The 12,956-nt window shown below is 39.6% G+C and overlaps 6 protein-coding genes across 6 annotated transcripts; 3 read left to right on the top strand and 3 right to left on the bottom strand.

Annotated features, from left to right (window-relative positions):
* Positions 1 to 805: 805 nt before the first annotated feature.
* On the top strand, positions 806 to 1,536 carry VTP21DRAFT_1292 (uncharacterized protein; the record flags this gene model as incomplete). The annotated part of the gene is made up of 3 exons (XM_069391363.1): positions 806 to 930; positions 1,010 to 1,042; positions 1,110 to 1,536. The coding sequence occupies 3 exons, from the start codon at positions 806 to 808 to the stop codon at positions 1,534 to 1,536; spliced, it is 585 nt and encodes a 194-aa protein (XP_069251413.1).
* A 490-nt stretch (positions 1,537 to 2,026) lies between these two features.
* Positions 2,027 to 3,989, bottom strand: VTP21DRAFT_1293 (uncharacterized protein; the record flags this gene model as incomplete). Its single annotated transcript, XM_069391364.1, has 9 exons — positions 2,027 to 2,409; positions 2,473 to 2,659; positions 2,730 to 2,791; positions 2,859 to 3,057; positions 3,117 to 3,225; positions 3,291 to 3,411; positions 3,478 to 3,676; positions 3,733 to 3,791; positions 3,854 to 3,989. 9 exons carry the CDS (start codon positions 3,987 to 3,989, stop codon positions 2,027 to 2,029), a joined length of 1,455 nt encoding a protein of 484 aa, XP_069251414.1.
* Positions 3,990 to 4,303: 314 nt separating this feature from the next.
* VTP21DRAFT_1294 (uncharacterized protein) lies at positions 4,304 to 5,071 on the bottom strand (the record flags this gene model as incomplete). The annotated part of the gene is made up of 5 exons (XM_069391365.1): positions 4,304 to 4,334; positions 4,395 to 4,541; positions 4,595 to 4,688; positions 4,809 to 4,881; positions 5,039 to 5,071. The coding sequence occupies 5 exons, from the start codon at positions 5,069 to 5,071 to the stop codon at positions 4,304 to 4,306; spliced, it is 378 nt and encodes a 125-aa protein (XP_069251415.1).
* A 532-nt stretch (positions 5,072 to 5,603) lies between these two features.
* On the bottom strand, positions 5,604 to 5,958 carry VTP21DRAFT_1295 (uncharacterized protein; the record flags this gene model as incomplete). Its single annotated transcript, XM_069391366.1, has 2 exons — positions 5,604 to 5,840; positions 5,911 to 5,958. The coding sequence occupies 2 exons, from the start codon at positions 5,956 to 5,958 to the stop codon at positions 5,604 to 5,606; spliced, it is 285 nt and encodes a 94-aa protein (XP_069251416.1).
* Positions 5,959 to 6,149: 191 nt separating this feature from the next.
* VTP21DRAFT_1296 (uncharacterized protein) lies at positions 6,150 to 9,793 on the top strand (the record flags this gene model as incomplete). Its single annotated transcript, XM_069391367.1, has 15 exons — positions 6,150 to 6,290; positions 6,397 to 6,456; positions 6,533 to 6,820; positions 6,884 to 7,274; positions 7,338 to 7,477; positions 7,549 to 7,775; positions 7,839 to 8,087; positions 8,149 to 8,314; positions 8,370 to 8,509; positions 8,567 to 8,732; positions 8,799 to 8,904; positions 8,982 to 9,097; positions 9,161 to 9,245; positions 9,314 to 9,416; positions 9,490 to 9,793. The coding sequence occupies 15 exons, from the start codon at positions 6,150 to 6,152 to the stop codon at positions 9,791 to 9,793; spliced, it is 2,682 nt and encodes an 893-aa protein (XP_069251417.1).
* A 316-nt stretch (positions 9,794 to 10,109) lies between these two features.
* VTP21DRAFT_1297 (uncharacterized protein) lies at positions 10,110 to 12,741 on the top strand (the record flags this gene model as incomplete). Its single annotated transcript, XM_069391368.1, has 10 exons — positions 10,110 to 10,224; positions 10,290 to 10,389; positions 10,449 to 10,563; positions 10,634 to 10,764; positions 10,825 to 10,886; positions 10,956 to 11,168; positions 11,233 to 11,381; positions 11,441 to 11,528; positions 11,598 to 11,707; positions 11,773 to 12,741. The coding sequence occupies 10 exons, from the start codon at positions 10,110 to 10,112 to the stop codon at positions 12,739 to 12,741; spliced, it is 2,052 nt and encodes a 683-aa protein (XP_069251418.1).
* Positions 12,742 to 12,956: the final 215 nt, after the last annotated feature.

A 12,956-nucleotide genomic window follows, 5' to 3' on the forward strand; every position in this document is an offset into this window, starting at 1 on the left:
TCACGGCGGAGTGATGTGCAATGGAGACTATAATACCCGTTTTCCTTGCTTGGATTGCGGGTGCAACTAGGTCTTCACATTTTCTATTTTAAAATGTACAAATCTCAGCACATGCTGTTCAAGCTAATTGTAGTGTCTGTAGGACACAAACTCGACGCATCCAATCCAATAGGCACTATGAAGAACTCCTATCCAGAAATGTAAAATGCTCTCCTGGCTCTTTATAACATGGAATAAAAATTGCCCTACGTTACATATCAACAGAGTAAAACAGACACCAACGTGATGGTACAACTTTTTGTTATTCGTGGGGAATGAAGGGCTAGCGTCACCAGAACAAATTTACTAAACACCACTCCGGGTTCATTCGTCATCATCTAGAGAAATTTTTTTCGGTCGATACGCGTTTTCGATAGGAACAATAAAATTGCGCAATTTTCCAACAAACCTCTATATTAAAGTGGTTTAGAACTGGGCTATTTTAGAAGGGCTTTTGCATGTATTATCGGAAAAGTTGCAAGGGTTCGATTAGAATAATTTTGAGGCTAATTTTTTTTCTCATGGCGGTGAGCACGACCTAATGACCTTTTAAAATGAAACTATAAATAATCCTCCGTATGCCGCCGATCATGTACAGAACTTGTTTCGCTTAGAAGGCTTGGAATTGGCAAAAGCATGAATTCAGAGAGCACAGATCAAATTGGGCCAGTGTTTCAATCCTCATATTTTCAAAGCCTACAAGCTGGTACTTTTTATTTCTTTTGTATTCAAATTCTTCAAAGTTCTCTCAGAAAATAAGAAAAAAATGCCATTTAAAAATTCTTTTATTATCCTACTTATTTTCGTGGGAGTCGTTGCTGCTGCACCGTTTGTCACGCAGCCGATTACAGGCACTGTTTGGCAAGCTGGGAGCCAAGTTCAAATTGTTTGGTATACACTCACGAATGTAATTTGATATATAATTCCACAACGCTAACTTTATTCTCTCTTTTTTGAATTGATATTCAAGGACAAATGGGACGCCTGGGCCTCTGCCAATTAAGTATGTGTAAAAATATAAAGGTTGGAATAACACTAACTAAAGTTTTGGACCTGTATGAAATACTTAGGCTCATGCAAGGAGATCCTCGAGCACTTCAACAAGTAGCAGTCATCACGGATAGCGCTGACGGCGCGTCAGGATCTTACGCCTGGAATATCCCGGCAAATCTCCCAGAGGGAAGCCAATATTCCATTGCGCTCGGGAATCCGCCAGATATCAATTATAGCAACGTTTTTACCATTAAGGCAGCTGGTGCAGGTGCTGCTCCAGGTGGCTCACCAAGTCCTACTGGGGCGACTGATCTCGCTCCCGGCAGTGTATCAAACACAGGTTCAACAGGCATGGTGCCTGCTCCGAGCTTGACTGTACCTGCCCCCAGTGGAGCTGCTACAATGACAATGCAACCGGGAGCGACATCAACACAGAGAAGCGGCGCGTCACATGCAGCAGTTGGAGTGTTGTTAGTAGTGCCCTTGATTGCATTAGGGCTTTAAAGTGAACAAAATGGATAACGGCGTTATTAGTTAACAAGCATTTAGTTTAAAAGTTGAGCCATAACGCATGTTCTTCGACTTCATACTCGCCTGTTTTTATTATATGTATTCCTTAGATTGTAGATAAATTTGGATATGCGCAATCAGTCTTCCAGTTTTAGCTCTATAATAATAATCAACACTTATAATTGCATTATCTTTTTTATTGTTTAAACGTGATATATTGCATGCATCTAGGTTGTTCCAAAAATTGCCGCAGCGCAAACAAGCGCCGCGGCTCAATTGTTGATAGAAAGGGGTGTCGGCAGACGCGCCATCAGCAAGTACTTCACTTGACGCGCATTCCCCCTTGAGAAAAACGGTGAGGACTGCGATTCTTGGTCGTCGTCTTTTTGGGGAAAATGGACTCATAAGCCACAAATTATGGGAACAATTAAATTCGATTTTTGAAATTTTATATATTAAAACTTGTTAGCCAGGATATGATCCTCTATAGCCGCTTCCGTTTCTTCGACTTCTTTTTCATTTGACTGGAAGTTTCAATATCTCTCTCACTCGTTTTGAGCTTTTCAACTCGTTTTTCACTTTCCCTGGTATTTGAGTCCTCGCCACCTGACCTGACAAAACATGAGACAAAAAAGCCGTTTGTAAAATCCTGGGCAGGCATGCAGCGAACCAGTGCATCAGCTTCTTCTCCCTCTCTTCCAAGCTCTTCCGAAATTCCTCTTCTTTCCCACGTCGGCAAAACGTTTTGTCTTCTTGCAAGCTTCCATCCTTTTTCTTCTCCCTTTTCTAGAGCCTTTTTAACAACGTGTTCGTTTTCTATTGCATGCACCGAGCAAGTTGAATAGACAATTTTTTTCACCTTTGGAACTATAATAAAATTATTGCTCAGTTAGAAAGTTGGAAAGGCAAATACCGATGTTTATATATTACACTTCATAGCATGTAGAATGGTCGAGAGTTGGAATTCAGACAAGCTCTGTAGCCGTTTTTCAAAGTCAGTTGATATTTTGGTATCGTTTTCAATCATGCCCTGCTCGTCCTCTTCATCAACTAGGTGATCTAGCCTGCTGATAATACCTGAACCGGAACACGAGGGATCAAGGAGGATAAACTCGATCTTTGTTTGTTTTTAAAAACAAATTATAGGAAATAATGAAAATAATAGGATAACATGACGAATATGTTACCTTGGAATATTTCGGATCCTCGGGATTAGCTTCCAAAAATGATCCACAGATAGGCTCAATATCTTAGAGAAAAAAAATAATTCGTTAGCAAATCCTAACCTATATAGGATATCCCACATGTATACTCACTTTGACAGCCTGCTTTTCCTACCATCCGCTTAAGAAGTCCTAGTCTTCGATTATCTAGGTCAAATGCTATTACTTTTCCCGTGTTTTGCATGATTGCACTGAGGTGACTTGTCTTGTTTCCTGGAGCTGCACAGGCGTCAATAACATATGAATTTAGAGGGGGAGCAAGCACAGTGGCCGGGAAACAAGATGCTTTATCCTATGACAAGAAAAATCGTCAAAAGGTGTTAGCGTAAGACAGGAAGAGGGAGGTACTACTTGGAGGATTATATCCCCGGAAAGGTAAAGTGGGTGTGCATGAAGATCGGTGTTTGCGGGGAGTACTAGCAAATCCGAGAGGTGAAAATCTCGCCTTATTGTTTTTGGTCTAATAGTAGAAATGAGAAAGATGGTCAAGTTAAGCTCAAATATGCTCGGGTTCTTCCGACTTACGGAACTTCTGTCAAATCCTTTAGTGGCTCACCGAGTTTATAGCCTTCTTTCTGAAATCGCTCTATTACTTTCTCGACAGTGGTTTTATGCGCGTTTACTCTGATATACCGGGGCACCTTGGCTATGATGAGGGTAATAAAATATAAAATATAAATAAGATAACAAGAGGGAATATTTCTTTGTGTACCTGCGTCTTTTGCTTTTTGTGAAATCAAATCTTCGTCTGATTTAATTTGTAGCTTTACTTTTGCTTTGACAAGTTCAGCGCGAAGTCGAGTTTTATGTCGCATTATAGACTGCTTTGCGGGGTAACTGTCAGAACATTGAATGCCTCGTGAGGTGAAAAGAAGATCATGTATCATAGCCAATGCAATTCCTCGTGATATCTATAAGAGGCTTTAATAAAATTGATCGATAGATTAGAAGATAGAAGAGGTTTTACCTTTTTCTCATGTTTCAATATATTGGAGTTGTCAATTATCATGGATAAAACAGTTTTGTCTATATTTTGGTTCTTTCATGTTGTAAATGAATTCATGTATCCACTCTAAATGAATACTTACATTTTAGAGTTTCACAAATGAGTGCATACATGCGTTTTTTATCTTTAACATTATCAGACAGGGTGAGTGATTTGATTGTTCCCTCACGTCGGAGTAGTTTCTCCACGATTTCCCCCGCCTGCTTGTAAAATGCCATTTTCGATGAATTGCAAAGAGTTAAAGAGTTCCTAGTAGGATTGTGACAGTGTTTGCAATTAGTGACTGTCAGTGGCAAAAATAAGTGATAAACTGAATTTAGATTTCAGCAATAGTATGCTGTTAGTTTTGTTAGTTTTTAGCTTTTAGTAGCGAGATTTCGTTTCAATGCGCTCTCTCAGGCTAACTTTTCACAAAATGTAGGTTCTTAATTAATCCGAATGGCATTCTTTTTCATTGCCGCTCATTTCATATGCTCATAAACAAAATTACTGACATATTTACACCAAGTAAAAAAAAAATACAGCTTCTGATCTATTCCATAGGATCTTCCTCTTTCACTCTCCTGTGATATTATAAATTCTCAGCAATAAAAAAAAAGAAATCAAAGATAGAGGAGTCTTACCTCCGTCGACTGCCTTTCTTTCCGGTTCCTTCTTGCTGATCTTCAGCAGCCGATGACCCTTCAGTCGCTTTCTCAGATGGGTCAGGAATATCTGCTACGACGTCTCTAAGGAAATCAAACTGTTCTGTAGAAAGGACAGTTTTTTTTCTAAATCAAAGATTAATGGGAGAAAGCGAGATTAATCAAAGAGATATATTTACAAATGGGCTACGGAGAGCCTTTTCGCATTTCGCACTCGCGCTTCTTTGCAAGCTTCATCGATCAGGGATTGCATGAAGAGTTCTAAAGCTTTGGCTATTAACATCAAAAACAATATTAATAAAGCATAATAATTCAACCGCAAAGAGCTACAGAAAGGTAAAATAGATAGACTGTATATTGTATTACTGTGTTAAAAAAAAGAAGGATATTTACAGATCAGAACTGGCGTTGCTTGGGCCACCTTTCCTACATCTTCATCCATCTGCATAATCTTTTTGATACGGGCCTAATAAGCATAAAAATATATAAGAAATTAATACATTTTACAAAATAGATTTACAATTATTTGGTTGCTCGATAAAAAAACAATATATTTAATGACGAAATTATAGATAATATAGTGTTTTTCATATTATAGAATGTTTGTAGGGCAGTATACTTACCACAGGGAATTTAGTTTTGTATTTCTTCTTCATTCTGATTGACTTTACTAGATTTTAACGCGTCCTGTGTGCTAAATCCGATATGTGAAGGGTAGAAAAATTCTGAATCGTATGGTGGCTTAGCTAATTTACCCTAATACTAAACTTCAAGTTAGCTTCCCAACAATTGTATACTCTGTTCAACCAAAGTGATCTTATTTGCAGAAAGGCTTAGTAATAATAACATTCTCATGGTAAGCATCTCTTTTGGTTTGCACAAATTAATATATTATTTTGTATTCGAGGTATGAGAAAAATCATATATATAAATGAAATACCTCGTGGATCTCCTATTTATTCATAATTCACGTTGAAATCAAAATGATATGTAATCAGTGCTTCCCTTACTATGTAAAAATATGAATATCAATGTTTTGCAGCCATATATTAAAAAAATTTCTTATTTACAAGAGGTGAGTATGAGAAAAAAGGAGCTCATCCATGTCTAATACATTCAGAACATAGACTCTAGCAATAACAGCTTGCACAATGGGTGATCAAGAGAAGTAATAATTGGAAAAAGACATCAAGATTTAATTCTATTCACAGCTTGAAAATTAAAGATTCCTCTCATCCAGGTCTTAATTCCTTCGATTGCTTTTCCTTTCTCATTGGCAATTCGCGCTGCAGTGGTTCCTCCTCTTGCAGCTCTTAGAATATGAGAGCCGATGCCCCAGAAAAATCCATTTAGAAATGGCATTAATACATGATCACGCATAGTAATAATTAAAACTCGCGCAATCCAACTCGACTCGCGATGTGTCTGTTTTTTTGCATCCTCTATATCATGCTCATATTTTTTTTTGGAGTCGAAGATCTGGGATCTTGTCCACGGGCAAAATATTGTCCAGGTGATGTATGTGACGATCTTGCGATGGCATTTCTCTGAGTGGGAATCTGTAAAATATCAAATCAGGTAGATTTAAATTAATAAAGAGTATATGACGTTAAAGTAGTTACGTCAGTATATTTAATTAATTTTTCGTGTTTTTTTCAACGCGGTTTCTTTCGGGTTTCTTTTTCTAATATTCCAGCGCGGAATCATTCAGCCTTTCCTGTCGAAGCTCATTTTATGTCGTTACCTTTTGATCAAAGTAAAGATTTGTTTCCTATAGGAGATGTAGATCAGAAAATGATTCCCAAACGAAATAAACCTTTGTCGCTTTCTCTGAGGAAAAAGAGCTTGGAAATCAGACCCTCTAATACTTTAGAGGTAATTTATATGAGACTTTTACCAACTCCTTCTGAAATAGATATCTCTATTATTACATAGTTTATTTATATTCTTCTACTTTTGTTCTGTACTTATTCCCTTGTAGAATCTATGGAAACGTGACCGAGAAAATTTGCAAGATTCTTCGCCTCTCAAGCGAGCCAAAGTACTCCCAAGAATCTAGCTATATTTTCATCTAATTGTCATCCTGTAAATGTTAATACCTACTTAATTTTTCTTAGATCGGAACATCTAGTACGATGATCCCTAATGACACAATCTCATTTAAGGAGCGACTAAGTGTAGGGGAATGTCCTGTGTGCAATACAACTTTCCACAGTGTGCTCATTAGTGAACTCAATAATCACGTGAATAATTGCTTGGGAAATGATAAACCTCAAGCAATTGTTAGTGCTACTGGCTCGTCAATAACAGGAGTTGCCAATGAAGAATCTGTTGAGGCCATGTTAGGCAGTTTCAAGGAAAATTTCGACTCTTCGCTGGACTTTACGATGATAGAATCAGAGACAGTAAATTTTATGCTTGCAGTCTTCTTAGGGAAGCTCCTAATTCTTTTGCATACGATCTATTAGCCTGATAGAATGGATTCGGATATTGACAATCCGACGATTTGTCCAGAAACTTCACAGGAGCAAGAGCTCTCCAAATCTACTGAGTCATCTAGTTGCAAAGCCGTTCTTAAGGAAAAGCCTATAGATGACTCAGAAAACTGCCTAATTCAGCAAAAACAACTGCGAAATACCATCATTGTTGAAGATGATCAGATCAATTTCGTCGCTTCGACTAGTGAGAAAGAAAATCAATTTCCGCAGGTTCCGTCCCTCTCCACAAAGAAAAAGCCGCCAGTCAAAGGTGGTGAGGACATGTTCACACGGGATCAAGTAAAAGATTGGTCTCCGGCGCGTATCAAAGCCTGGGAGGCTCGATATTCAAATGCAGAAATGTTTTACTACCGGTTTGTCGGTAAGCCGTCGATTTTTTTTTTTTTGATGTTATAAATGGCTTGAGATTTTCTTCTGTCTTTAGATCCCGGTGAATATCAGATCAACGGCAGTTTTACCAAGAAAGACCACGATGCATTCATGAAGAGATTAGAGGAATGGAAAGAGAAGGGCTATAGAATTGGATCTTCATGGGGAATCTTCAGCATGGGAGTCCCTCACAGAGTATTTATAATATTGAATATTCTAAGTATCAATCCAGATGGTCATAGTTCTCTATTAAATTTTTTCCATAGGCTGGCTATCAATGCAGTAGCTACTACCGAAAATTGATTGAACAAGGAAAACTTAAAGATGAAAGTTATGCTATGATAGAAGGAAAGCTCCAGATGGTGAATAAGGCACGTAACTTGGGAGGAGAGGTTGCTACCAGTAAATTAAGTGACGCTTGGCAAACGCCTGAAGTGAAGGAGATTGAGGCAAATGTGAATGAATGGTTGAAAGAGTTTCATGGTCGAAGCGGGTAAGTATCCATCTCTTATGATCTCCGAGCGTTTACAATATAACGTATTTTAATTTATACTAGCGAGAGCATCCCTCAGCGGGTTAGGAGAATTCCAGCTGCTAGAAGTACGTCAGCAAATGCGTCTCCTCGACCCATTTCACAGCGCAAGCTCGGTGGAAACTTGCGCCCTCTGATGCCTGGAGAAAATTATATTGATGATGACGACGATTCTTTCCAATCCTACAAAGAAAAATTGGAGAATCGCAAACGAAGATTCATTGCGCGGCTTGATATGTCTTCAAGATTGGAAGAGTACCGTCAATTTTTAAGGTAAAATTTGATATACTGTAGTCCCTTTTAAAGCTAATGTTTAAAATGGAATGCCATACAGTGTGAATGCGCATCTGCCTCAAGCTTGTAGACGGTTTGTACCCGTCATATGCCGCACAGGGGATTTCCGTTCCGTTTCAAAGGCTTGGGAAGTGCCTACCCCCGAGACCTACACCTATGAGCCGAAAGAAAGATCCTTTTCCAGTATCTTCTCTCCTTTCTACAAGGTATATATATGCATTTGATTACCTGGGGATTTGTATTTACTCTCTTATGTGTCAGGTAAAACCAAAACGGATAGAGGCCCCCGATCCATTGCAAGTCATTATTCCAAAAGAACCTGCGCAGTGGGGGGTGAAGATGATTACACCATTATCTCTTCTGAATTCCATGGGGGACAAGAATAAACTGAGTGAAAACATGTAACTATCTAACTACTAAATGTTAAACGAGTTGTTGCTCAATTTTATGATATATAGTTATCTGGAGGTGGATGACATGCTTAGTCTGAACTTGGATACAATTTCCACTGAAGCAGGGCAGGAGCGTTTCGATTTTCAGGGTGTGCTAATCGACCCACCGTGGGATTTTTACCTTAAAGATGATCTCCATGATGGGAACTGCTATCTCACCATTCCTATGTTTGTAAGTAGTCAAGATTTGCCATTGCAATTATATTTGATGCATTTATGTTATATGCTTTGATTTTAGGCCTCTATAATTGAGAAGACGACTCAGTATATTAAAAGTGGTATATTTTTTGTGTGGACTCATAAGCTACTACAAGATTCGGTGTTGAAGGTGATGGACTTCTATGGTAGGTTTCGTTTAGTTTTTTTGTCTTTACTCTTCCGCCAAACAGTCTGTAACGAGATCTCGGTCTTATTATTTTAGACTGTAAATATGTGGAAAACCTCGTTTGGTATAAGAAATGCATCAACAATGCGAACCTTGACCGTGTTTCTCCGCATTTCAGGGTGTCGAAAGAGATTTTACTTATGTTCAAGAAGGTAGCGTTCTACTTTTTTTTTTTACTCTTGATCATCCAAAATAAGCTGTGTGGTTTGAAATAGGGCGACGACTTTGAAATGAGACATCAGAGAAGCGCAGATGTAATTATTGATTTTGAGACCCCTCCTGAACTCTGGTCTCAAGAAGGCAAGTATTTAATGGCTTCTTCCTTTCTGTCAGATCATTTCATTGCATGCAATTTTTTTTACACATAGAATACACTATGCCAAAACCAGTAGAAGTATATCAAATGATTGAAACACTTCTTCCAGCTGCTTCCTACGATGCAAGTAAGGGTCGGGGGCGATTGCTTGAATTGTAATTTTTCCTACATTTTATTGTTATCATTCTGTCTTTTACTTTAACTTACCCCTCGTATACCTTCACTTAGATGGGCAAAACGTTCTAGCCCGCGACGAAAAGGATGGATTGCGGTTCACCAACGAAAATCTCCTAGAGCTCAACTTTGTCAACCACTGGATACTGATGTGAAGGAAGAAATTGGGGAATCAGAATTTGAGGAGGAGTTACCACTTGACGTTATACCTCTAGACGATGTGCTTATAGATTTTGATGTTGCAGATCTTGCCTCAAGTCCGCCCGTTGAAAGCAAACCAGATACTCCGTGTGGAGAGCAGGAAACAATAACGCGAGATTTTATTGAAATCGAGAAGAATATGTGTGATCTCAATTAAGCCTGTATAGAAACTTATTTGTTGTGTGATTATTATTATTTCATCTTATACAATAATTTGACTGCATCCTTGACACCTTATTTATTTCAATCCCCCAGTTGAAATAAATTAGATGTAGATTTCAAGTCAGAAAGCATGTGTTGTACCTATCTGAAATTCGAAGAGTCTGTGGCGAAAGCTGATTGGCAAGGGATAAAAAATATCATTGCTCTATTTCTCTTTATTACCTCTCAATTGCTTCGTTAGCTTACAACAGATTAGCAAGTGAAAAAGGGAGGGAAAAGATTAAAACGGCCACTCCTTTACTCCACACACCATGGCGAACTATAACTATGACGAGAATGGGGCTACGTTCAATTACTTTAGTTTGACACTGCTAGCCCTCTTCCTCGTTCCATCTACATATTCTCTCTTCACCTATGGCTCTCAAGGTAGTGTGATTTTGGCCCTCACAGCTGTGATTTAGATTCGATCGCTAATCTTTCACTTCTCTAAGATTCCAAGAAGGACAAATTAACGTGTCCTTGTACCGAGTGCAAGGAGAAACGCGCTCGACAGAAACGCCTCCGCGGCTCGTCCAAACAGATTTTAAAAAGGTAATTGACTAAAAACGCTACGCTGGAATAGCTTGCTAAAGAATCCACTACATGTGTAGACTTCTACTTGTTTCAATCGGCTGGGCTCTCTTTTCTTATTTCGCTTATCGTGCTGCCAACACCAAAGTTGAACTAAAGTTATGGGATCCTTACGAGATTCTTGGACTTAGCGAGGTGAGGCTTGGTCGCCCATTACGATACCTTCATGGTGCGCATTGGCTAATGTCATCTCGAAATTTATTAGGGAGCGACAGAATCACAGATTCGTAAAGCCTATAAAAAGCTCAGTAAACAATGGCATCCAGACAAGGTCTCAGAAGACTTAAAAGAGGAGGCAGCAACCAAATTTGTGGAGATAAACAAGGCACACAAAGCGTACGTGGGTTGAGTGATTTCTCGGTAGGATAGTTTAACAAATATATGTATACGTTACAGACTAACCAACGAGGAAATGCGAAAGAACTTTGAAGAGTGGGGTCATCCCGATGGAAGACAAGGTACTTACTTTTCCATCGTAATTCAATGTAGCTTCAGCTAATCTGACAAAACTCGGATTTTTAATCTAGCCTTCACGGTGGGAATCGCACTACCTAAGTGGCTAGTAGAAGCCGAATACAATGTTTTTGTTATTGGTGTATATGCACTTGGCTTCGGAATATTACTGCCTGTGCTCGTGGGTCGTTGGTGGTACGGCTCTCAAAAATACAATAAGGATAAGATCATGAATGCCAGTATGTCGAGATATTTCAAAGAGACAAGAGAGAATTCGTCGGTACATCGTAAGTGAATTGGATATATTATAAAATCTCTTTTGAGCGTGTGTGATGATAGAGATTCTTTTAGGTTTACTTGCGGTTCTGTCCACCTCCGTTGAATATCAAGTTCTTTACGATTCCAAGCCGACCAACAACAAGGCGCTTGCCAAATTGAAGGAGCAAGTAGAGGAAGAACTCGAAACCCGCTATGGTGAAAAGATGGATATTAATGAACGGGTATTGATTCCGCAGTCCATAGTCTCTTTATATCTACTAAGTTTTCTATTTCTCGCTAGTTTGCATCTCCAGCTGCCGAAAAGGCACTTGTGTTATTATATGCACATATGCTGAGACTAAAGGTTTCGGACACCGAGTTGGAAAAAGGTGTGTTTTTATTTGATGAACTGCAGACGATTATTTATATCTGACCCTAAATATTACTTGGTGTGTTAGATCAAATGATAATTGTGGAGAAGGCGATTCATTTGATTCTCGGAATTTTGCAAATCGCGCTGGCGCATAACTGGTTCGACACAAGTGCACACTGCATGGAGCTTTCACAGGTGAGTTTTTTTTTTATAGGAGCTGTGCTCTTCTGGAGCAAACTGATTCGCCCTGATTTTTCTAGTATCTTGTCCAAGCTCTGCACCCTCAAGATCCACAACTCCTACAGCTCCCTCATTTCAACTCCCAGCTTTTGCGGGTGTGTAAGAACCGCAAGCGCCCAATCCGTACGATTGCACAACTCGCAGAAATTCGAGAGGACGATCGCAACGCTATGCTTAAGCTTGAACCAAGAGACAGTGCAGATGTGACATCAGTGATGAAGGGGCTTCAGCACGTGGAGTTGGTGAAAGCTTACTTCAAGGTTGCCGGATACGACATTATCATTCCAGGAGCCATTGTTACTTTTCTCGTCAAACTTAGACTTTCGACGCCGGCAGCCAATGGACACATCAAGGGCGAAGTACCCGCTGGAGTAGAGGAAGAAGAGGATGAAATTGACACAGTAGATCTATTGTTGTCCGGCAAGAAAAAGAAGGAGGAGAGCGAGGTGAAGGCCCATGAAGTACATGCACCCCATTTCCCTGGCGGAAAACGCCCTGGCTGGTGGATTTTCCTTGCGGATCCAAACTCGAACCGTATCCTGGTACCTCCCGTCAAAGTGACAGACGTCACGACCTCGGGGAAGGTAGTTCGTATTCAGTTCCCTGCACCCAATCAAGCCGGCCTGTATGCTTTCACCTTGTTCGTGAAGAGTGACAGCTACATCGGAGCAGACATACAGCAGGACGTAAAGTTGCACATCGAAGAAGCGTCGGCACTGCCTCCTGAACCAGAGCCCGAGGATGATATTTCCGAACCTGATGAGGATTCAATTGCCGGTCAAATGGAGCTTATCCGCAAACAAGGATTCGTTGCGGCGGCAATTGGTGGGTCACAAGGAAAAGACGCCGCCAACAAGGGCAAACAGGTTCAAGCCCATGACGAGGACGATGAGACCGAAACAGAGAGTGAGGACGAAGACGATGGACATGGGCATCACCATCATCACCATCACCACCATGATCATGAATGCGATTCGGACGATGATTAAAGGGCTGTACTCTTCCTTTTCATTCTATATTTTGATTAATTTTTTTTTTCTTGTGTTTTTCGGTATTAATAAAACAAAGATTTTTCAGTTCCTCTTGGTTGATGGCCTTTTTACTAATTTTCCAATTAAGATGGGGAGAATGGAAATTAATTTCATTTTGAGATTTGTTGAGGGCAGTTTCAGCGTGTAATATTCTTTTGGTCCATTTTCATTAC

Source organism: Calcarisporiella thermophila (assembly GCF_041956535.1).
Source record: "Calcarisporiella thermophila strain CBS 279.70 unplaced genomic scaffold VTP21scaffold_11, whole genome shotgun sequence".
In the NCBI taxonomy this organism is placed as follows: domain Eukaryota; kingdom Fungi; phylum Calcarisporiellomycota; class Calcarisporiellomycetes; order Calcarisporiellales; family Calcarisporiellaceae; genus Calcarisporiella; species Calcarisporiella thermophila.